The sequence below is a fragment of the Somniosus microcephalus genome, chromosome 31, assembly GCF_052327205.1.
Source record: "Somniosus microcephalus isolate GS21.2 chromosome 31, FLI_Smic_1.0, whole genome shotgun sequence".
Classification (NCBI taxonomy): Eukaryota; Metazoa; Chordata; class Chondrichthyes; order Squaliformes; family Somniosidae; genus Somniosus; species Somniosus microcephalus.
The window spans coordinates 13,068,696-13,094,080 of record NC_141017.1 but is presented as its reverse complement, the minus strand read 5'-3'; the positions used below and the strand labels follow the sequence as shown (position 1 = coordinate 13,094,080).

The window sequence follows — 25,385 nt, the reverse complement described above, 5'->3', positions numbered from 1 at the left end:
ATGACATCCTTTGTGACTGTGACAAAGGGAAACTGTCCCTCCTCGTCCTTCTTGACTTGTCTGCAGTCTTTGACACGGTTGACCACTCCATCCTCCTCCAACGATTCTCCACCGTCGCCCAGCTGGGTGGGACTGCACTCGCTTGGTTCCATTCTTATCTGTCTAATCGTAGCCAGAGAATCACCTGCAACAGCTTCTCTTCCCCCTCACATCATTACCTCTGATGTCCCCCAAGGATCTATCCTTGGCCCCTCTCCTAGCTCACATCAACATGTTGCCGCTTGGTGACATCATCCGAAAACACAGCGTCAGTTTCCACATGTACGCTGACGACACCCAGCTCTACCTCACCACCACTTCTCTCGACCCCTCCACGGTCTCTAAATTGTCAGACTGCTTGCCTGCGCTCCTCTAATTCTGCACTCTTGAGCATCCCTGATTATAATCACTCAACCATTGCTGGCCGTGCCTTCTGTTGCCTCGGCCCTAAGCTCTGGAATTCCCTGCCTGAACCTCTCCGCCTCACTACCTCTCTTTCCTCCTTTAAGACACTCCTTAAAACCTACCTTTATTACAACAGTGACTCCACTTCAAAAAGTACTTCATTGATTGTAAAGCGCTTTGAGACGTCCGATGGTCGTGAAAGGTGCTATATAAATGCAAGTCTTTCTTTTTTTTACCTCTTTGACCAAGCTTTTGGTCACCTGCCCTAATTTCTCCTTATGTGGCTCGATGTCAAATTTTTTATTTGTCTTATAACACTCCTGTGCAGCGCCTTGGAATGTTTTACTATGTTAAAGGCGCTATATAAATACAAGTTGTTGTTGTTGTTGAGATGAGGAGGAATTTCTTCACTCAGAGGGTTGTGAATCTTTGGAATTCTCTGCCCCAGAGGGCTGTGGATGATGAGTCTTTGAGTATATTCTGCACTCTTGTACCATCAACGCTGCCTCCACAAGATCCTGCAAATCCATTGGCGCACCAACGTCAGTGTTCTCACCCAGGCCAACATCCCCAGCATCGAAGCTTTGACCACACTCGATCAGCTCCAATGGACAGGTCACAACGTCCGCATGCCCGATACGAGAGTCCCAAAACAAGCGCTCTACTCGGAGCTCCAACACAGCAAGAGAGCCCCAGGTGGGCAGAGGAAATGCTTCAAGGACACCCTCAAAGCCTCCTTGAAAAAGTGCAACGTCCCCACCGACACCTGGGAATCCCTGGCCCAGGACCGCACAAAGTGGAGGAAAAGCATCTGGGAAGGCGCCGAACACCTCGAGTCTCTTCGCCGGGAGCAAGCGGAAGCCAAGCGCAAACAGCAGAAGGAGCGCACGTCAACCCAGGCACCCCACCCAACCGCCCCTTCAACCACTGTCTGCCCCACCTGTGACTGCAGGTCCCGCATTGGACTCATTAGTCACCTGAGAACTCATTTTTAATGTGGAAGCAAGTCATCCTCGGTTCCGAGGGACTGCCTAAGAGAGAGAGCGAAGATATTCAAGGCTGATTTTTGGACTCATGGGGAATCAAGGGATATGGGGATCAGGCGGGAAAGTGGAGTTGAGGTCGAAGATCAACCTTGATCTTATTGAATGGCGGAGCAGACTCGAGGGGCCGTGTGGCCGACTCCTGCTTTTAATTCTTATGTTCTTATGATGCAGTGAGGAGGACGAGAGTGTTGGTTAAAGTAATGTGTACTGATTGATCAAGTGTTTTCTTGCTTCTGTCGCAGTGCCTTAGGTTTAAGGCTTCACTTTCGGGATTGTGGCTAGAAGGTTATGCTGATAAGGTTAGATGAAGTAGGGTGGGAGGAGGCTTGTGTGGAGTGTAAACTGGCATAGCCCAGTTGGGCCGAATGGCCTGTTTCTGTGCTGTAGATTCTATATAATCCTATATAACTCAGTAAGGTGTACCTTTAATGAACCGAAGTAGAAGTTCCAATTGGTGGAGTGAATGGATCAATGTGTGTCTGAACTATATTGCTATGTGTATTGTTTTAACGCAAGGTTAAGGATTAACGATTGCTACCCTCCAATGTCTGATATCTTGACTGTGGTCCTTCCAGCGGCTGTTCCTTCCTCTGACTCGCGCTCTCTCTCCCTCCCGCACGATCTGCTGCCTCTGACCCACGTTCCCCAACTTTGTTTTCCAGACTGTTTGTGACAAAGTGCAGCGGCTGCGCCGAGGCGATCGGCCCCTCCGAGTTCATCATGCGAGTGCTGGGGAGCGTGTACCATGTGGCGTGCTTCAGCTGCTGCGAGTGCGAGCGTCACCTGCGACAGGGCGACGAGTTTGTGCTGAAGGAGGGCCAGCTCCTGTGCCGCCGCGATTACGAGAAGGAGAGGGAACTGCTGAGTGGGATCAGCCCCACCCCGACAGAGTCAGGTACCCAGAGCAAGGCCGCAGCTGCTTAATGCAGCAGATTAGTCTTATTCAGTACAGGACGTCCTGCGAATAACAACATATATAATGGGCCAGAACTTCGGGTCCCCGCGGGTGAGTACGCGTTGCATACTCACCCGTAAGGCCAACGGAAGTGCCGGTTTCGTGCATGCACTGCGCATGCGCTGGAAACCGGAACTTCTGTTCCCTTGAAGGAAGGGGTTCACAGGTCAAACGCGTGCACTGGAGAGGCAGCGCGTAGACCTGGAACTTCCGATATTTTTACAGGTTTCTCCGGGAGGGTAAGTTTCCAGGAGCTACGCTTCTAAAAAGCAGTCGCAAGGCCTGCTTTTAACAAGGTAAGAGGTTAATTAAGTAAAATTAAAACATTTTTTCCACAGGTTTATCATTTTAAAATACTTTAAAGAAACGTAAGTTTATTTTTAGCCCCGTTAAAAACGTTAATTAATTTTTTCAAAAATTTAAATTTTTGTTTAAAATAGTTAATTTATGTCATTTATAGTTATTATAAAAATGTGATTTTTTAAAATGTATTTGAAGTTTTACTTAGGTTTTGGGGCCGATCTCTATTCACAGATTTGACGGGTCTTCCTGTCAAATCTATGAACAGAGATTCCCTGCTCCGATTGGCTCCCCATGGCCCACGTGCTCCCAGGGGACGCTTCGAACTAACTGCGCCCCTGGGATACGCAAGCACTGCGCGCCGGCAGCTGGAGGAGACCCAGGATCGGAATCCCACGCGGGCCCACAGCACAACGGCCGGCGCGCTAGGTAAGTGCAGGTCGGGGGCTTGCACCCGCGGGAAGCCCCCGACCCGAACTTCTGGCCCAAAATTATTCTATCTCAGCTGGATGAAGTGTTGGGAGTTCTCCCCGGTGTCCTGGCCAATATTTATCCCTCAACCAACATCACTAAAACAGATTATCTGGTCAGTGGTGTCAACCGTGGCTCAGTGTGCAGCACTCTCATCTCTAGAATCAGAAGGTCGTGGGTTCAAGCCCCCCTGCTAGAGGCTTGAGCACAAAATCCAGGCTGTCAGTGCAGTACTGAGGGAGTGCTGCACTGTCTGAGGTGCCGTCTTTCAGATGAAGATGTTAAACCAATGTCTGCGCTCTCAGGTGGATGTAAACGATCCCACGGCACTAATGTCTCATCCGAATGACGGCACCTCCGACAGTGCAGCACTCCCTCAGTAATGCACTGGGCAGTAGCAGCCTAGGTTTTGTGCTCAAGTCTCTGGAGTGGGGGATTATGAACTCTATGATCCGTCTGACTCCGAGGCAAGAGTGCTACCCACTGAGCCACAGCTGACACCTTTAGAGCTTAAAAGGAACAACAGATGGAAGTTGAGTAGAGCAGTGACCATAGTGCTGCCAAAGTAGAGAGAGAGAAGCAAGGCTGAGATGGAGAGAGAAAGGTTGGAGACCACCAGTGAGAGAGGAGGCACCTACCCAGGCTCTTTCCTGTACCTTGCCAAGGATTGTCATCCCTCTGCATATTGGAGTCGTTTTCAAGTCCCAGACAGATTTTAGCCTTTTAGATAATTCGAATGCGGCTAGCGAAGAGCCAGGACCAGCAGCAAGATATTTGAATAATTCACAGGTCAGAGAGGTGATGAACAGCCATCATCGACCTGTCAGATATTCAGCAGCAAACGGAGCTACTACCCAGGCAGAGGGAGTGAACGCTTCCCGAGGTGATGGGGGCGGAGGGAGCTGTCCAAGTTATTTATCACTGGCGAGTTATTCAAACAAATGCGGGAGGGTTTACTCCCCTGAAACAGAGTGAGCTCAGTGACACACAAAATCATCATGAGAAATGGAAGCTTTAGGGGCCTTCAAGTGTTGTGTTTTGTCTGATTGAGCACGAGTAAAAACTTCAAACAGAGAAAGAAAGAAGCAGTTTTTTTTCACAGTTCTGTTTTAAAGGTACAGGCCGCCTGCCTCTTACATAAAACTCAGCAAGAAGGGAGAAAGACAGAACTTGCATTTATATAGCGCCTTTCACAACCACCGGACGTCCCAACGCACTTTACAACCAACGAAGTACTTCTAGAGGTGTAGTCACTGTTATAATGTAGGAAACGCAGCAGCGATTTGCGCACAGCAAGCTCCCACAAACAGCAACATGATAATGACCGGATAATCTGCTTTTAGTGATGTTGGTTGAGGGATAAATATTGGTCAGGACACCGGGGAGAACGCCCACTGCTCTTCTTCAAAATAGTGCCGTGGGGTCTGTTACACACACCTAAGAGGGTTTAACGTCTCATCTGAAAGACGGCACCTCCGACAGTGCAGCAATCCCTCAGTACTGCACTGGGAGTGTCCGCCTGGATTTTGTGCTCGAGTCAGCAATGAAACGGAAATATCAGCCAAGGTTTTCACTCCTAATCACTACCCAAGAACCGGAATTACCAAACCTACAGACAAAGACAACAAAGTAAATATTTTAGAATTGGACTTGTCAAAAATCATTGGATAAAGTGTCACACAGGAGTCTGGGGGTAAATGTTACAATATATAAATAAATAGTAAAACTCTCAGTAAAGTGGGGAACAGAGAGGTTAAAAATCCGCCTCCAACACACCCATTTCCGGTTTTAACGGAGGCTGATTGGGGGGCGGGCGACCAATCCGCTCTCAGGAGGCAGGTCGCACCTTAAAATATTTTAAGCAGGCTGTGTGCCTCCATTAAAATGTCACTTTTATTTGTAACACCTGCAGGTCGGGTTTCCCAGCCTCAGGAAAGCGGTCAGCTGAAGTGAGATCTGAATCTGTCGGATCTGTCAGCCTTTACACCACTGGTTATAGGCCAGGAGGAGCAGGAGTACATTCCCCCCCCCCCCCACCGGAACAACAAGCTTAACTGTAAACACCGCCTCCTGCAATCTGTCTGATCCCCCCACCGCAAACACTCAGACCCCCCACAATCTCTCCGACCCCCCACAATCTCTCCGACCCCCCACAATCTCTCCGACCCCCCACAATCTCTCCGACCCCCCACAATCTCTCCGACACCCCACAATCTCTCCGGACCCCCACAATCTCTCCAACCCCCCACAATCTCTCCGAACCCCACAATCTCTCCGACCCCCCACAATCTCTCCGACCCCCCACAATCTCTCCGACCCCCCACAATCTCTCCGACCCCCCACAATCTCTCCGACCCCCCACAATCTCTCCGACCCCCCACAATCTCTCCGACCCCCCACAATCTCTCCGACCCCCCACAATCTCTCCGACCCTCCACAATCTCTCCGACCCCCCACAATCTCTCCGACCCCCCACAATCTCTCCGACCCCCCACAATCTCTCCCAACCCCCACAATTTCTCCGACCCCACACAATCTCTCCGACCCCCCCACAATCTCTCCGACCCCCCCACAATCTCTCCGACCCCCCACAATCTCTCCGACCCCCCACAATCTCTCCGACCCCCCACAATCTCTTCGACCCCCCACTATCTCTCCGAACCCCGCAATCTCTCCGACCCCCCCGCAATCTCTCCGAACCCCCCGCAATCTCTCCGAACCCCCCGCAATCTCTCCGACCCCCCGCAATCTCTCCGACCCCCCGCAATCTCTCCGACCCCCCGCAATCTCTCCGAACCCCCGCAATCTCTCCGAACCCCCGCAATCTCTCCGAACCCCCGCAATCTCTCCGAACCCCCGCAATCTCTCCGACCCCCCGCAATCTCTCCGACCCCCCGCAATCTCTCCGAACCCCCGCAATCTCTCCGAACCCCCGCAATCTCTCCGAACCCCCGCAATCTCTCCGAACCCCCGCAATCTCTCCGACCCCCCGCAATCTCTCCGACCCCCCGCAATCTCCCCGACCCCCCGCAATCTCCCCGACCCCCCGCAGTCTCTCCGACCCCCCCACAGTCTCTCCGACCCCCCACAGTCTCTCCGACCCCCCACAATCTCTCCGACCCCCCTCAATCTCTCCGAACCCCACAAACTCTCCAAACCCCACAATCTCCCCGACCCCCCACAATCTCTCCGACCCCCCACAATCTCCCCGACCCCCCACAATCTCTCCGACCTCCCACAATCTCTCCGACCCCCCACAATCTCTCCGACCCCCCACAATCTCTCCGACCCCCCACAATCTCTCCGACCCCCCACAATCTCTCCGACCCCCGACAATCTCTCCGACCCCCCGCAATCTCTCCGACCCCCCACAATCTCTCCGAACCCCAAAAACTCTCCGAACCCCACAATCTCTCCGACCCCCCACAATCTCTCCGACCCCCCACAATCTCTCTGAACCCCCTCAAACTCACCGACCCCCCACAATCTCTCCGACCCCCCACAATCTCTCCGACCCCCCACAATCGCTCCGACCCCACACGATCTCTCGGACCCCCCACGATCTCTCCGACCCCCCACGATCTCTCCGACCCCCCACGATCTCTCCGACCCCCCACGATCTCTCCGACCCCCCACGATCTCTCCGACCCCCCACGATCTCTCCGACCCCCCACGATCTCTCCGACCCCCCACGATCTCTCCGACCCCCCACGATCTCTCCGACCCCCCACGATCTCTCCGACCCCCCGCAATCTCTCCGACCCCCCCGCAATCTCTCCGACCCCCACAATCTCTCCGACCACCAACAATCTCTCCGACCACCAACAATCTCTCCGAACCCCCACAATCTCTCCGACCACCAACAATCTCTCCGACCACCAACAATCTCTCCGACCCCCCACAATCTCTCCCACCCCCCACAATCTCTCCGACCCCCCACAATCTCTCCGACCCCCCACAATCTCTCCGACCCCCCACAATCTCTCCGAACCCCCACAATCTCTCCGACCCCCCCACAATCTCTCCGACCCCCCACAATCTCTCCGACCCCCCACAATCTCTCCGACCCCCCACAATCTCTCCGAACCCCCACGATCTCTCCCACCCCCCACGATCTCTCCGACCCCCCACAATCTCTCCGACCCCCCACAATCTCTCCGAACCCCCACAATCTCTCCGACCCCCCCACAATCTCTCCGACCCCCCACAATCTCTACGACCCCCCACAATCTCTACGACCCCCCACAATCTCTCCGAACCCCCCGCAATCTCTCCGACCCCCCGCAATCTCTCCGACCCCCCGCAATCTCTCCGAACCCCCGCAATCTCTCCGACCCCCCCACAATCTCTCCGACCCCCCCACAATCTCTCCGACCCCCCCACAATCTCTCCGACCCCCCCACAATCTCTCCGACCCCCCCACAATCTCTCCAACCCCCCACAATCTCTCCGACCCCCCCACAATCTCTCCGACCCCCCCACAATCTCTCCGACCCCCCCACAATCTCTCCGACCCCCCGCAATCTCTCCGAACCCCCGCAATCTCTCCGACCCCCCACAATCTCCCCGACCCCCCACAATCTCCCCGACCCCCCGCAATCTCTCCGACCCCCCGCAATCTCTCCGGACCCCCCACAATCTCTCCGACCCCCCCACAATCTCTCCGACCCCCCACAATCTCTCCGACCCCCCACAATCTGTCCGATCCCACAATCTCTCTCCGACCCCCCACAATCTGTCCGATCCCACAATCTCTCCGACCCCCGACAATCTCTCCGACCCCCCACAATCTGTCCGATCCCACAATCTCTCCGACCCCCGACAATCTCTCCGACCCCCCACAATCTCTCCGACCCCCCACAATCTCTCCGACCCCCGACAATCTCTCCGACCCCCCACAATCTCTCCGATCCCCACAATCTCTCCGAACTCCAACAATCTCTCCGACCCCCCACAATCTCTCCGACCCCCCACAATCTCTCCGGCCCCCCACAATCTCTCCGGCCCCCCACAATCTCTCCGGCCCCCCACAATCTCTCCGACCCCCCACAATCTCTCCGACCCCCCACAATCTCTCCGACCCCCCACAATCTCTCCGACCCCCCACAATCTCTCCGACCCCCGACAATCTCTCCGACCCCCCACAATCTCTCCGATTCCCACAATCTCTCCGAACTCCAACAATCTCTCCGACCCCCCACAATCTCTCCGACCCCCCACAATCTCTCCGACCCCCCACAATCTCTCCGACCCCCCACAATCTCTCCGACCCCCCACAATCTCTCCCACCCCCCACAATCTCTCCGACCCCCGACAATCTCTCCGACCCCCCACAATCTCTCCGACCCCCCACAATCTCTCCGACCCCCCACAATCTCTCCGACCCCCCACAATCTCTCCGGCCCCCGCAATCTCTCCGGCCCCCCGCAATCTCTCCGACCCCCACAATCTCTCCCACCCCCCACAATCTCTCCCACCCCCCACAATCTCTCCGACCCCCCACAATCTCTCCGACCCCCCACAATCTCTCCGACCCCCCACAATCTCTCCGAACCCCCACAATCTCTCCGAACCCCCACAATCTCTCCGAACCCCCACAATCTCTCCGAACCCCCACAATCTCTCCGAACCCCCACAATCTCTCCGAACCCCCACAATCTCTCCGAACCCCCACAATCTCTCCGAACCCCCACAATCTCTCCGAACCCCCACAATCTCTCCGAACCCCCACAATCTCTCCGACCCCCCACAATCTCTCCGACCCCCCACAATCTCTCCGACCCCCCACAATCTCTCCGACCCCCACAATCTCTCCGACCCCCCCACAATCTCTCCGACCCCCCCCAATCTCTCCGAACCCCCGCAATCTCTCCGACCCCCCGCAATCTCTCCGACCCCCCACAATCTCCCCGACCCCCCACAATCTCCCCGACCCCCCGCAATCTCTCCGACCCCCCGCAATCTCTCCGACCCCCCGCAATCTCTCCGGACCCCCCACAATCTCTCCAACCCCCCCACAATCTCTCCGACCCCCCACAATCTCTCCGACCCCCCACAATCTGTCCGATCCCACAATCTCTCCGACCCCCGACAATCTCTCCGACCCCCCACAATCTCTCCGACCCCCCACAATCTCTCCGACCCCCGACAATCTCTCCGACCCCCCACAATCTCTCCGATCCCCACAATCTCTCCGAACTCCAACAATCTCTCCGACCCCCACAATCTCTCGACCCCCACAATCTCTCCGGACCCCCACAATCTCTCCGACCCCCCCACAATCTCTCCGACCCCCACAATCTCTCCGACCCCCACAATCTCTCCGACCCCCCACAATCTCTCCGACCCCCCACAATCTCTCCGACCCCCCACAATCTCTCCGACCCCCACAATCTCTCCGACCCCCCACAAACTCTCCGAACCCCCACAATCTCTCCGACCCCCCACAATCTCTCCGACCCCCACAATCTCTCCGAACCCCCACAATCTCTCCGACCCCCCACAATCTCTCCGACCCCCACAATCTCTCCGACCCCCCACATCTCTCCGACCCCCCACAATCTCTCCGACCCCCCACAATCTCTCCGACCCCCCACAATCTCTCCGACCCCCCACAATCTCTCCGACCCCCCACAATCTCTCCGACCCCCCACAATCTCTCCGACCCCCCACAATCTCTCCGACCCCCCACAATCTCTCCGACCCCCCACAATCTCTCCGACCCCCCACAATCTCACCGACCCCCCACAATCTCTCCGACCCCCCACAATCTCTCCGACCCCCCACAATCTCTCCGACCCCCACAATCTCTCCGACCCCCCACAATCTCTCCGACCCCCCACAATCTCTCCGACCCCCACAATCTCTCCGACCCCCCCAACTCACCGACCCCCCAATCAAATCTCTCCGACCCCACATCTCTCCGACCCCCCACAATCTCTCCGACCCCCCACAATCTCTCCGACCCCCGACAATCTCCCCGACCCCCCACAATCTCTCCGACCCCCCACAATCTCTCCGAACCCCCACAATCTCTCCGACCCCCCACAATCTCTCCGAACCCCCACAATCTCTCCGACCCCCCACAATCTCTCCGACCCCCCACAATCTCTCCGACCCCCCACAATCTCTCCGACCCCCCACAATCTCTCCGACCCCCACAATCTCTCCGACCCCCCACAATCTCTCCGAACCCCCACAATCTCTCCGACCCCCACTATCTCTCCGAACCCCCACAATCTCTCCGACCCCCCACAATCTCTCCGACCCCCCACAATCTCTCCGACCCCCCACAATCTCTCCGAACCCCCACAATCTCTCCGACCACCAACAATCTCTCCGACCCCCCGCAATCTCTCCGACCCCCCGCAATCTCTCCGACCCCCCGCAATCTCTCCGACCCCCCACAATCTCTCCGACCCCCCACAATCTCTCCCACCCCCCACAATCTCTCCCACCCCCCACAATCTCTCCCACCCCCCACAATCTCTCCCACCCCCCGCAATCTCTCCCACCCCCCGCAATCTCTCCGACCCCCCGCAATCTCTCCGACCCCCCGCAATCTCTCCGACCCCCCGCAATCTCTCCGACCCCCCGCAATCTCTCCGACCCCCCGCAATCTCTCCGACCCCCCACAATCCCCCCGACCCCCCACAATCCCCCCGACCCCCCACAATCTCCCCGACCCCCCACAATCTCTCCGAACCCCCACAATCTCTCCGAACCCCCACAATCTCTCCGACCACCAACAATCTCTCCGACCCCCCACAATCTCTCCGACCCCCCACAATCTCTCCGACCCCCCACAATCTCTCCGACCCCCCACAATCTCTCCGACCCCCCACAATCTCTCCGACCCCCCACAATCTCTCCGACCCCCCACAATCTCTCCGGACCCCCCCAATCTCTCCGAACCCCCGCAATCTCTCCGAACCCCGCAATCTCTCCGACCCCCCACAATCTCTCCGACCCCCCACAATCTCTCCGACCCCCCACAATCTCTCCGACCCCCCACAATCTCTCCGACCCCCCACAATCTCTCCGACCCCCCACAATCTCTCCGAAACCCCACAATCTCTCCGACCCCCCACAATCTCTCCGAACCCCCACAATCTCTCGACCCCCATCTCCGACCCCCCACAATCTCTCCGACCCCCACAATCTCTCCGACCCCCCACAATCTCTCCGACCCCCCACAATCTCTCCGGACCCCCCACAATCTCTCCGAACCCCCACAATCTCTCCGACCCCCCACAATCTCTCCGACCCCCCACAATCTCTCCCACCCCCCACAATCTCTCCCACCCCCCACAATCTCTCCCACCCCCCACAATCTCTCTGACCCCCCACAATCTCTCTGACCCCCCACAATCTCTCCGACCCCCCACAATCTCTCCGACCCCCCACAATCTCTCGGACCCCCCGCAATCTCTCCGACCCCCCGCAATCTCTCCGACCCCCGCAATCTCTCCGACCCCCCGCAATCTCTCCGACCCCCCGCAATCTCTCCGACCCCCCACAATCCCCCCGACCCCCCACAATCCCCCCGACCCCCCACAATCTCCCCGACCCCCCACAATCTCTCCGAACCCCCACAATCTCTCCGAACCCCCACAATCTCTCCGACCACCAACAATCTCTCCGACCCCCCACAATCTCTCCGACCCCCCGCAATCTCTCCGACCCCCCGCAATCTCTCCGACCCCCCGCAATCTCTCCGGACCCCCCCAATCTCTCCGAACCCCCGCAATCTCTCCGAACCCCCGCAATCTCTCCGACCCCCCACAATCTCTCCGACCCCCCACAATCTCTCCGACCCCCCACAATCTCTCCGACCCCCCACAATCTCTCCGACCCCCCACAATCTCTCCGACCCCCCACAATCTCTCCGACCCCCCACAATCTCTCCGAACCCCCACAATCTCTCCGAACCCCCACAATCTCTCCGACCCCCCACAATCTCTCCGACCCCCCACAATCTCTCCGACCCCCCACAATCTCTCCGACCCCCCACAATCTCTCCGGACCCCCCACAATCTCTCCGAACCCCCACAATCTCTCCGACCCCCCACAATCTCTCCGACCCCCCACAATCTCTCCCACCCCCCACAATCTCTCCCACCCCCCACAATCTCTCCCACCCCCCACAATCTCTCTGACCCCCCACAATCTCTCTGACCCCCCGCAATCTCTCTGACCCCCCGCAATCTCTCTGACCCCCCGCAATCTCTCCGACCCCCCGCAATCTCTCCGACCCCCCGCAATCTCTCCGACCCCCCACAATCCCCCCGACCCCCCACAATCTCCCCGACCCCCCACAATCTCTCCGAACCCCCACAATCTCTCCGAACCCCCACAATCTCTCCGACCACCAACAATCTCTCCGACCCCCCACAATCTCTCCGACCCCCCACAATCTCTCCGACCCCCCACAATCTCTCCGACCCCCCACAATCTCTCCGACCCCCCACAATCTCTCCGACCCCCCACAATCTCTCCGACCCCCCACAATCTCTCCGACCCCCCACAATCTCTCCGACCCCCCACAATCTCTCCGGACCCCCCACAATCTCTCCGAACCCCCGCAATCTCTCCGAACCCCCGCAATCTCTCCGACCCCCCACAATCTCTCCGACCCCCCACAATCTCTCCGACCCCCCACAATCTCTCCGACCCCCCACAATCTCTCCGACCCCCCACAATCTCTCCGACCCCCCACAATCTCTCCGAACCCCCACAATCTCTCCGACCCCCCACAATCTCTCCGACCCCCCACAATCTCTCCGGACCCCCCACAATCTCTCCGAACCCCCACAATCTCTCCGAACCCCCACAATCTCTCCGACCCCCCACAATCTCTCCGACCCCCCACAATCTCTCCGACCCCCCACAATCTCTCCGGACCCCCCACAATCTCTCCGAACCCCCACAATCTCTCCGACCCCCCACAATCTCTCCGACCCCCCACAATCTCTCCCACCCCCCACAATCTCTCCCACCCCCCACAATCTCTCCCACCCCCCACAATCTCTCTGACCCCCCACAATCTCTCTGACCCCCCACAATCTCTCTGACCCCCCACAATCTCTCCGACCCCCCACAATCTCTCCGACCCCCCACAATCTCTCCGACCCCCCACAATCTCTCCGACCCCCCGCAATCTCTCCGACCCCCCGCAATCTCTCCGACCCCCCGCAATCTCTCCGACCCCCCGCAATCTCTCCGACCCCCCGCAATCTCTCCGACCCCCCGCAATCTCTCCGACCCCCCACAATCCCCCCGACCCCCCACAATCTCCCCGACCCCCCACAATCTCTCCGAACCCCCACAATCTCTCCGAACCCCCACAATCTCTCCGACCACCAACAATCTCTCCGACCCCCCACAATCTCTCCGACCCCCCACAATCTCTCCGACCCCCCACAATCTCTCCGACCCCCCACAATCTCTCCGACCCCCCACAATCTCTCCGACCCCCCACAATCTCTCCGACCCCCCACAATCTCTCCGGACCCCCCACAATCTCTCCGAACCCCCGCAATCTCTGCGAACCCCCGCAATCTCTCCGACCCCCCACAATCTCTCCGACCCCCCACAATCTCTCCGACCCCCCACAATCTCTCCGACCCCCCACAATCTCTCCGACCCCCCACAATCTCTCCGACCCCCCACAATCTCTCCGAACCCCCACAATCTCTCCGACCCCCCACAATCTCTCCGACCCCCCACAATCTCTCCGGACCCCCCACAATCTCTCCGAACCCCCACAATCTCTCCGAACCCCCACAATCTCTCCGACCCCCCGCAATCTCTCCGACCCCCCGCAATCTCTCCGAACCCCCACAATCTCTCCGACCCCCCGCAATCTCTCCGACCCCCCGCAATCTCTCCGAACCGCGACATCATCCGAAAGCTGGGTGTCGTCAGCGTACATGTGGAAACTGACGCTACCCAGCTGTACCTCACCACCTCTTCTCTTGACCCCTCCACTGTCTCTAAATTGTCAGACTCTTTGTCGAACATCCAGTTCTGGATGAGCAGAAATTTTCTCCAATTAAATATTGGGAAGACTGAAGCCATTGTCTTCAGTCCCCGCCACAAACTCCGTTCCCCAGCCACTGACTCCATCCCTCTCCCTAACATCTGTCTGAGGCTGAACCACACTGTTCACAACCATGATGTCATATTTGACCCTGAAATGAGTTTCCGACCACATATCCACGGCATAACTAAGACCGCCTATTTCCAACTCCATAACATCGCCCATCTCCGCCCTTGCCTCAGCTCATCTGCTGCTGAAACCCTCATCCATGCCTTTGTTACCTCTAGACTTGACTATTCCAACGCACTCCTGGCTGGCCTCCCACATTCTACCCTACATAAACCTGAGGTCATTCAAAACTCGGCTGCCCGTGTCCTAACTCGCACCAAGTCCCATTCACCCATCACCCCTGTGCTCGCTGACCTACATTGGCTCCCGGTTAAGCAACGCCTCAATTTCAAAATTCTCATCCTTGTTTTCAAATCTCTCCATGGCCTCGCCCCTCCCTATCTCTGTAATCTCCTCCAGCCCCACAACCCCCCGAGATATCTGCGCTCCTCTAATTCTGCCCTTTTGAGCATCCTTGATTATAATCGCTCAACCATTGGCGGCCGTGCCTTCTGTTGCCGAGGCCCTAAGCTCTGGAATTACCTCCCTAAACCTCTCCGGCTCGCTACCTCTCTTTCCTCCTTTAAGACGCTCCTTAAAACCGACCTCTTTGACCAAGCTTTTGGTCACCTGCCCTAATTTCTCCTTATGTGGCTCGGTGTTAAATTTTTTTTGTCTTATAACACTCCTGTGAAGCACCTTGGGACATTTTACTATGTTAAAGGCGCTATATAAATGCAAGTTGTTGTTGTTGTATGTGGGATCTTGCTGTGTGCAATTTGGCTGGCATTAAAGGTGCGAGTTGTTGTTCAAAGTACTTTAGGACCTCCTGAGAACTGGATAAAAACTATATAAATAGACATTAATTCCTTGGAGTTAATGTAAAAGGGCATTTCGCCATCTCACTGTTCCCTCTTTGTCTGTTTCCTTACAGTGAAAAGTGAAGATGAGGACAGTGAACAACTTGGGCAGACCCAGGGCAAGGGCAGCGATGAGGGCAAGGACCCCAAGAGGTCCAAACGCCCGCGGACGATACTTACCACCCAGCAAAGACGGGCCTTCAAGGCGTCCTTTGAGGTGTCATCCAAACCCTGCAGGAAGGTATGAGCGAGGACGGAAGGGCTCTGAGGCACATTAAGGTGCCGCCCTAACAGAAGGGGAGATTTTTCTAGGTCTGTGCCCAGGAGCAGCGAGCATCAGATGGCTGCTGCGCGATCCCAGCCGCCCAATTTTCCAATGTACACCACACCCAGGGCCAGACCCAGGAGAATCTCCCCTGGAATCTTTCTAAAGAAGGCCACGGACATTCAAAGCCCGGACAGTGTGATGGGCAAAGAGGGGCAGAGTGTTGGCAAGCTCTACAGGAAGATGGTTGTGGAGGGTTTGACCTGGGGGGTGTCGCAGACAGATTTCGGAACTGCACAGATGGTCTGCCTATGAGTTGCCATGTGACACCAGCATCTGTACTGGACCCGTGCTATGCTCCGGGGCTCAGCAGTCTAATTAGTTTCTCCTTTATCTTTTCTGTTCGAGCATCCGTTTTTTAATTTTATTCTCCTGATTTTATTTTTTACTGCGGTGTTTCAGTCAGAGCTGAGCTTTCGGTGAAACAGGCTCTGCTCGGGAGGCGTGTGGGAGAGGTGGCAGAGCACTGATTGGTTTCTTTCCATGGGGTGGACATTGCCCTCATTGAGGGGACATTTTTTGTGTTGGTTCAGCCACGTGTCCGACTCTTTTGGAGTCGCTGAACCAGGCTCCTGAGAAGTTTACACCGGTAGAGTTTCTAGATGGAGAGGCCACACCTGGAGTACTGCGTACAGTTTTGGTCTCCTTATTTAAGGAAGGATATACTTGCATTGGAAGCAGTTCAGAGAAGGTTCAATGGGTTGATTCCGGAGTTGAAGGGGTTGTCTTATGAAGAAAGGTTGAGCAGGTTGGGCCTATACTCATTGGAGTTTAGAAGAATGAGAGGTGATCTTATTGAAACATAAGATTCTGAAGGGGCTTGACAGGGTAGATGCAGAGAGGATGTTTCCCCTCGTGGGGGAATCTAGAACTAGGGGGCATAGTTTCAGGATAAGGGGTCGCCCATTTAAGTCGGAGATGAGGAGGAATTTCCTCTCTCAGAGGGTCGTGAATCTTTGGAATTCTCTTCCCCGTGGAGGTGGAGTCATTGAATATATTTAAGGTGGAGATAGATTTTTGAACGATAAGGGAGTCGAGGGTTATGGGGAGCGGGCAGGGAAGTGGAGTTGAGGCCAAGATCAGATCAGCCATGATCTTATTGAATGGCGGAGCAGGCTCAAGGGGCCGAATGGCCGACTCCTGCTCCTGTTTCATATATCTCCTATCTCTCCCCAAAGGGACACCCCGAGGGATTAGGTGCAACGCTGTATGGCCAATGCTTTAGGGATTCCCCCAAGTGTGTTCTCAAGACTACTGCTGGAGTTCAACTGGATCAAACAGCGTATCAATGTTAAGCCTCACAATGTTTGTCCAGCCAGGACCACGCTATCCAATAGGCCATTGGCTTGAAGGGTTATCTGGAGCTGAGAGTAATCCTGGCTCCCAGTGACATATCCCATTAGTGAGCTGGGCTGGGCCTTGGGTCACTGTGGCCTGGGGGAGGCACCATTCTTCTGCCCTTGTTGTCCAGTGCCAAGCGCCTCCGGGTCAAGCACACCACAGACAGTGGCAAACGAAAGCTCCCTGAATAACATGCCTATGGCCCAACCTCAGAGCATCCTCCTCTACCTGGAACAGACACCTTTAGGCTCTTTATGACTGAGATTGGGGATAGTTTTGTTCTGTGGGCCCACTCTTATTAGAAATTGGGTTTAGACGCTTTTCATGTAGGGCTCTTGCATCCAACAGACAGAGGAGACTTTTCTAAAACTGCCTTTGGACGATGCACAGTGGGATTGAAGATGGTGAATTTGCCAACACCCTGGTACCAACTACTTCACTGATAGGTACCAGCTCCTGACACGGTCACTTACTGACATGGAGCTGTGAGGTTAGTCGTTCAGGGCTGTTCAAGAGCGATGTCTTGTTCGCAGAATTAGCAAACTTAAAGGGACAGTGGTAGCATGGATACAAAATTGGCTAAGAGATAGAAAGCAGAGTCGTGGTAAATGGTTATTTTTCAGACTAGAGGGAAATATACAGTGGTGTTTCCCAGGGGTCAGTATTAAGCCCACTGCTCTTTTTGATATAAATTGATGACCTGGACTTGGGTATACAGGGCATAATTTCAAAGTTTGCAGATGATACGAAACTCGGAAATGTATTAAACAGTGAGGAGGATAGTAACAGATTTAAGGAGGACATTGGGCAGACTGGTGAAATGGGCAGACACACGGCAGATGATATTTAATGCAGGGAAGTGTGAAGTGATACATTTTGGTAGGAAGAATGAGGAGAGGCAATAGAAACGAAATGGTACAATTTTAAAGGGGGTGCAGGAACAGAGAGACCTGGGGGTGTACGTACACAAATCTTTGAAGGTGACAGGGTAAGTTGAAAAGGCCGTTAAAAAAGCATATGTGATCCTTGGCTTTATTAATAGAGGAATAGTGTATAAAAGCAAGGACGTTATGTTAAACCTTTATAAAACACTGATTAGGCCTCAGCTGAAATATTGTGTTCAGCTCTGGGCACCACACTTTAGGAAGGATGTCAAGCCCTTGGAGGATGTACAGAAGGGATTTACTAGAATGGTATCAGGGATGAGGCACTTCAGTTATGTGGAGAGACTGGAGAAGCTGGAGTTGTTCTCCTTAGAGCAGAGATGGTTAAGAGGTTTGATAGAGGTGTTCAAAATCATGAAGGGTTTTGATAGAGTAAATAAGGGGAAACTGTCTCTAGTGGTAGAAGGGTCGGTAACCAGAGGACACAGATTTAAGGTAATTGGCAAAAGAACCAGAGGTGACACGAGGAGAGATTTTTTTACACAGCGAGTTGTGGATGGTTAAGGGGGTGGGTGGGGTGCCGATCAAGTGGACTGCTTTGTCCTGGATGGTGTCGAGCTTCCTGAGTGTTGTTGCACTACAGCCATCGTGGAGAGAATTCCATCACACTCCTGGCACTCACACGTCAAGAACAGCCACTTGGGTGAGGTACTGGACAGCAGCCGGAGCCCACGGAACTGGAGTCCAGCAAAGACTCAGCGCCTTCAGGGGAAGGGCACACTGGCTGTCCCATTGGGTACACAGAGCTGGTGGTCCCCTCCAATAAATTGCCAGGAGTAACCCAGGGCAGAGAATCTGGAGGCATACTGATTTGGATTAAAGCAGAGCTTAGGAATTACATTAAATTTATAAAAAAGGGCGAAAACCACTTACGGCTCAAAATTAAGAGGGGCGTCATCTCTAGCATGAAAGATGTTTTCATTTGCGCACTCTATATCCCCCCGACAGAATCCCCGTACTTCAAAGAGGACACCTTCTCCAACATAGAGAGGGAGATTATCCAATTCCAGGCCCAGGGAAATGTGTTGATCTGTGGGGACCTCAACTCAAGAACTGGCGAAGAACCAGACTTCACCAATAATCATGGGAATAATTACATATTTGGGAATAACCACTTTGATCTCCCTTCCCATCCACACAGGCATAACTGCGACAAACAGGCAAATGCTAACGGAAAACAGCTCCTGCAGCTCTGTCGAAGCCTGGGTCTGTACATTGTCAATGGTAGGTTATTGGGAGACTTCCTAGGAAGATCCACCTATTGCTCACCTCTTGGCTTCAGCACCGTAGACTATATGATTACAGATCTGGACCCATCCTCTTTCAGAACATTCACAGTCAAACCACAAACAACACTGTCAGATCACAGTCAAATTACTGCATATCTTGAAAGGACAGAAACAACCAACACAGAAACACAACCCAGTAAGCTGTACAACATTAAAAAATCTTACAGATGGGCCAAAAACAGCACGGAAAAATACCAGAAAGCAATTAGCAATCAAACAACTCAAGCTCTCTTGGACACCTTTCTGGAAAATACATACACACACAATAAAGAAGGCGTAAACCGGGCAGTGAATAACCTAAATAATATTTTTGATAATTTGGCATCAATGTCAAACTTGAAAGTTCGCAAGAACAAACCCAAAACAAAAAACTACGAAAAATGGTTTGACTCCGATTGCCAGAACATGAGGAAAAAACTCAGAAAAATATCAAACCAAAAACACAGACAACCAGAAAACGAGGAATTACACCTTACTTATTGTCAGGCACTAACACAATACAAAAACACACTCGGAACCAAGAAAGAGCAGTATATTAAGAATACACTCATCTCCATTGAGGAATCCATTGATTCCAATTGTTTCTGGGACAACTGGAATACATTACACAAAAAACAACACGACAAATTGGCCATTCAAAACGGAGACACATGGGAAAGCCATTTTGAAAAATTATACCAGAAAAACACACTAAGCCCAGAGCAATACAAAATATGCGAAAAACTGGCAAAGCTAGAATTTGCCATAAAAGATAACCAAAACCCGATAGACCCCATAATATCTGAAAAAGAGCTAATTGAAAAACTCAAGGACCTGCGACCAGGAAAAGCTTGCGGTGCAGACGGCATCCTAAGCAAGATGATTAAACACACGGACGATAAAATGAAATTGGCTATACTGAAACTCTTCAACTTGGTTCTGAGTGTCGGTTACTTCCCTGATATCTGGAACAAAGGACTCATAACGCCCATATACAAAAGTGGGGACAAAGTTGACCCAAATAACTATCGAGGCATCTGTGTAAACAGTAACCTGGGGAAGGTTTTCTGTAGTATCATAAACAAAAGACTTATAAACTTCCTTGAGGAGCACAATGTCTTGAGTAAAAGCCAAATTGGATTCCTACCAAACTATAGATCATCAGATCATATCTTCACCCTACAGACCCTAATTGACAAACATGTTCATCAAAACAAAAGCAAAATTTTTGCCTGCTTTATAGATTTCCAGAAGGCTTTCGATTCCATCTGGCATGACGGTCTATTCTTGAAACTTATTGAAAGTGGTGTAGGAGGAAAAACATATGATGTAATTAAATCAATGTATACAAACAATAAATGTGCAGTTAAAATTGGAGACAAACAAACAAAATACTTCCCACAGGGGCGTGGTGTGACGCAGGGCTCGCCCATCTCACCGACACTCTTTAATATTTACATAAATGAATTGGCAAAACTACTTGAACAATCTACAGCACCCGGCCTCACCCTATATGAATCCAAGGTTAAATTCCTCCTCTATGCAGATGACCTGGTTCTGCTGTCACCAACTAAGGAGGGTCTACAACAGAACCTGGATCTGCTGGAGTCATTCTGTCAGACCTGGGCCCTGACAATAAACCACCAAAAAACCAAAGTCCTTGTGTTCCAGCAAAGATCCAGACATCAGGGACCCAGAATAAATTTCACACTAAAATTGAACAAATCACTAACTACACATACTTGGGCTTAAAAATCAGCTCTATGGGAAATTTTCGTCTGGCTGTGAATGAACTGAAAGAGAAAGCTAGAAGGGCTTTCTATGCCATTAAAAGATCAATCCAAATAGAAATCCCAATTAGCATTTGGCTCAAAATTTTTAAATCAGTAATTGAACCAATTGCGCTCTATGGAAGTGAGGTGTGGGGACCGCTAACACAACAAGAATTTGCAAAATGGGACAAACACCCAATTGAGATCCTACATGCAGAATTCTGTAAAAGTATCCTCCGGACTCAAAGGAAAACCGTAAACAATGCATGCAGGGCAGAACTAGGCCAATATCCATTAATAATCACTATCCAAAAAAGAGCCACCAAATTTTGGAAACACCTAAAAATGAGCAACCCCCACTGCTATCATTACGAAGCCCTGAAATGCCAAGAGAGGACCATAAAGAAGAATACCCTCAGTCAACTAGTCCTGGGACTCAGTGAAGCAACAACTAACACTACTAACAATAACCAGCCCCAGGACAGTGACAACGTAGCACAGAGAATTCGACCCAACACAATTGTCACTAAGCAAAAGGAAAAATACCTGTCATATTGGGCAGAAACAACAAAAACCCAAAACAAACTCAATTGCTACTTGGCCCTAAACAGACAATGCAACATGGCTGAATACCTGACCATGGTAAAGGATAGCAAACTGAGAAAAACCTTGACAAGGTACAGACTTAGTGAACATAGCCTGGCCATCGAAAAAGGCAGACACAGACAGACCCAGCTGCCAAGAGAGGACAGGATATGCTCTCGCTGCAGTCAGGGAGTGGTGGAGACAGAGATGCACTTCCTCACAGCTTGTGGAAAATATCAGGGCATCAGGGAGAATTTCTACCAAAAATTCACACAAATATGCCCTGAATTCAGAAATTTGAATGACGACCAAAAACTCCCATACCTACTAGGGGAACAGAGAAACTGTGTAACCTTAGCGGCACACTATGTTACAGCTTGCCATAAACAGAGGGACAACCAGTCTAAGAAAAGAGTATATACAAATTATACGAATGTATATTTATACACTCAGGGATATATCTGTTTATACAATGTATGAATAGATCTGCGTTTATGTGTACAACCATAAATGTTTTTCGATGCTTTGGCAACATAAGATGTACCTTATCATGCCAATAAAGCGATTTGAATTGAATTGAATTGAATTGGAAGAGGGGAGACGATTAGGGGATGATGTGGAGCAATTCTCAGTAGCAGTTCCCTTGATTCTTTCGGATTAGGGGGTTGACTTATGAAGAAAGTTTGAGCAGGGTGGGCCTATACTCATTGGAGTTTAGAAGACTGAGAGGGGATCTTATTGAAACATATAAGATACTGAGGGGGCTCGACAAGGTAGATGCAGAGAGGATGTTTCCCCTCATGGGGGAATCTAGAACTCGGGGGCATAGTTTCAGAATAAAGGGTCGCCCTTTTAGAACTGAGATGAGGAGGAATTTCTTCTCTCAGAGGGTCGTAAATCTGTGGAATTCTCTGCCCCAGAGAGTTGTGGAGGCTGGGTCATTAAATACATTTAAGGTGGAGATAGACTGATTTTTGCAAGATAAGGGAGTGAAGGGTTATGGGGAGTGGGCGGGGAAGTGGCTTTGAGCCCAAGATCAGCCATGATCTTATTGAATGGTGGAGCAGGCTCGAGGGGCCAAGTGGCCTATTCCTGCTCCTATTTCTTATGTTCTTATTTGTCTTGTTCTAGGTCAGGGAGACACTTGCTGCAGAAGCAGGCCTCACTGTCCGGGTTGTACAAGTCTGGTTTCAAAACCAAAGAGCCAAGGTGAGAGTCTGTTTCCCTCTATGTCTTTTTACCCACCACCGTCCCCGCCCCCACCCCCCAGCCCCCACTCCCACTATTTGTTATTTTTCTCCGCACATCCCTTCCACCACCACTCTATACCAAAGCTATCCTTCTCCAGTACAGAGAGCTTACATGTAGCCTTACTGCCCAGTGGCTCAGTGGGTATCACTCTCGCTTTTGAGTCAGAAGGTTGTGGGTTCAAGTCCCACTCCAGAGACTGGAGCACATAATCCAGGCTGTCACTCCAGTGCAGTGCTGAGGGAGTGCTGCACTGTCGGAGGTGCTGTCTGATGTGCCTCAATAAATCCGAGACTCGATGTTAGCGAAACAAAACAAGGCTTTTATTGACTTAGAAGGTAACACACAGAGGAGAGGTATCTTCCATCCAGAGGTCTGCCGTACTGGATGTGATGCAGGCTGGGCCAGCTTACATAGGGGCCAGGTATGGGCGGAGCCCTACACACAGTACAATACAATGGTGAGGAAACGGAACTGAGGTAAGGGAAATGAAACTGAAACCAACCACAGTCACAGGCAGAGAATACCAATGAGTGATGAATGGAATATTTCATCACACTGTCTTTTGGATGAGATGTTAAACTGAGGCCCTGTCTGCTCTCTCAGGTGGATGTAAAAGATCCCACGGGCACTATTCGAAGCAGAGCAGGGGAGTTCGCCCCGGTGTCCTGGGCCAACATTTTATCCCTCAACCAACATCACTGAAAAAAACAGATTATCTGGTTATTTACCTCATTGCTGTTTGGGGGATCTTGCAAATTGGCTGTCGTGTTTCCTACATTACAGCAGCAAGTACACCTCAAAAATACTTCATTGGCTGTAAAGCACTTTGGGACGTCCTGAAGTCGTGAAAGACACTGTAGAAATGGGGTCAGTGGCCTCTCCAACCTGTTAACACCAGCTCGTTAATGGCTGTTTCAGGCAATAGGCCTCTTTTAACATGGAAATTGGGACCCTGTGCCGTAAATGGGACCCCGATTGCCAGTTTAGGTCGGCGCTGCGCTGCTCTCACTCCGACCAGTTGCACGGGCGATGAAACCAAAAAGGCCCGGCAAAGGCAAGTGTCGAATTATTCTGGAAAACCTCAGCAGGCCAGGGCAGCATCCGTGGAGAGAGAAACGGAGTCAACGTTTCAGGTCGAAGAGTCTTAGTCAGAACGAAGAGTCTTCAACCTGAAACGTTGACTCTGTTTCTCTCTCCATGGATGCTGCCCTGGCCTGCTGAGTTTTTCCAGCGTTTTCTGTTGTTATTTTGGATTTCCAGCATTTGCAGTATTTTGCTATCGTGTCGAATTATTCTCCTGGGCCCCGGGTGCCCCACCCTCCTTGATCGTGACCACCCTCCCCACCTCGCAACCCGTGTTGCTGGCAGGCGCCCAGGCCCGACCTTGAGGCCTCAATCCTGAAAGTTGCACCGGGACTCCAGTTCGGCTCCTTGCAGCTCACCTGCCAGATTTAAGGGGGGGCCGGGGCTTCAAAATTGCAGAGGCCTCACAAAGTCAAAATGAACCCCCTTTCTATTTCTTTCTGCTCGAAGGAATCCTGAGTTCAAAACTTATCAAAGAGCAGTATTGTAACTGTGCCTCCTGACGGGAAGCCCAGTGCTCTCCGGTTTGAAGAACCAACGTTGTAGTTGAGGTGTTTCTTTTTGTTTTACTTTGAACCCTCTAGATGAAGAAACTCGCCCGAAGGCAACAGCAGCAGCAGCAGGAACAAGAACAACTGAACTGCCAACACCTGGGGAACAGACGCAGCTCGAATCGAGGAGCAAGGCGCAGTAACGAAAACAGTGAAGGTGAGAATCGGCTGTCGGAGCCATCAGCAAACAGGGAAAGGGGAGATAAATGGCGTGAAGTCGGAGAGGGTGCCCAGGAGATTTGCCGGAATGGTGCCAGGGATGAGGGGCTTCAGTTATGTGGAGAGACTGGAGAAGCTGGGGTTGTTCTCCTTGGAGCAGAGAAGGTTGAGGGGGAGATTTAATAGAGGTGTTCAAAATCATGAGGGGTTTTGATAGAGTAAATAAAAAGAAACTGGTTCCACTGGCAGGACGGTCAATAGCCAAAGGACACAGATTTAAGAGAATTTGCAAAAGAACCAGAGGGAGAGATGAGGAAAAAAAAGATTACGCAGCGAGTTGTTGTGATCTGGAATGCGCTGCCTGAAAGGGCGGCGGAAGCAGATTCAATAGTAATTTTCAAAATGAATTGGATAAATACATGAAAAGAAAACATTTACAGGGCTCTGGGGAAAGAGCAGGGGAGTGGGACTAATTGGAGAGCTCCTTCAGAGAGCCGGTAAACATGCAATGGGCCGAATGGCCTCTTTCTGTGCTGTAAGATCCTATGGTTCTATAAGAATCTATTGTATGGGAGCACCATCCACACGAGGACCTCAGCAGAGGAGCAGCCTGTCTCAGTGTCCACATGCCTTACTCCAGGCATAGTCAGTTGAAACAGTCTCACCCAGTTTATGAAATGCTGGCACAGGGGAGTTGGCAGCTGTCTCCCCCAGACATTGCAAGCCGTGCCCATTTGGGACATTCTGGGGGTAACCTCAGTCTAGGCCCGCAGTGCAAAACCAGCTCATAATGCATTGGCCATGAAGTCAACGGAAAAGCAAATGGGGCATGGTGTAAAACGGTCGGACGATTCACTCTGAACCTGTTTCGGCGCTACTAT

General features: G+C 52.6%; 1 protein-coding gene across 1 annotated transcript in view; it reads left to right on the top strand.

Annotated features, from left to right (window-relative positions):
- Positions 1-1,792: 1,792 nt before the first annotated feature.
- lmx1al (LIM homeobox transcription factor 1, alpha-like) overlaps positions 1,793-25,385 on the top strand; it is a 30,262-nt gene continuing 6,669 nt past the window's right edge. The window contains exons 1-4 of the mRNA XM_085971538.1: positions 1,793-2,385; positions 15,300-15,466; positions 22,592-22,669; positions 24,379-24,502. Coding sequence (XP_085827664.1) covers positions 2,211-2,385; positions 15,300-15,466; positions 22,592-22,669; positions 24,379-24,502 — 544 coding nt within the window. The 5' untranslated portion in view covers positions 1,793-2,210. The remainder of the gene's footprint in view (positions 2,386-15,299; positions 15,467-22,591; positions 22,670-24,378; positions 24,503-25,385) is intronic.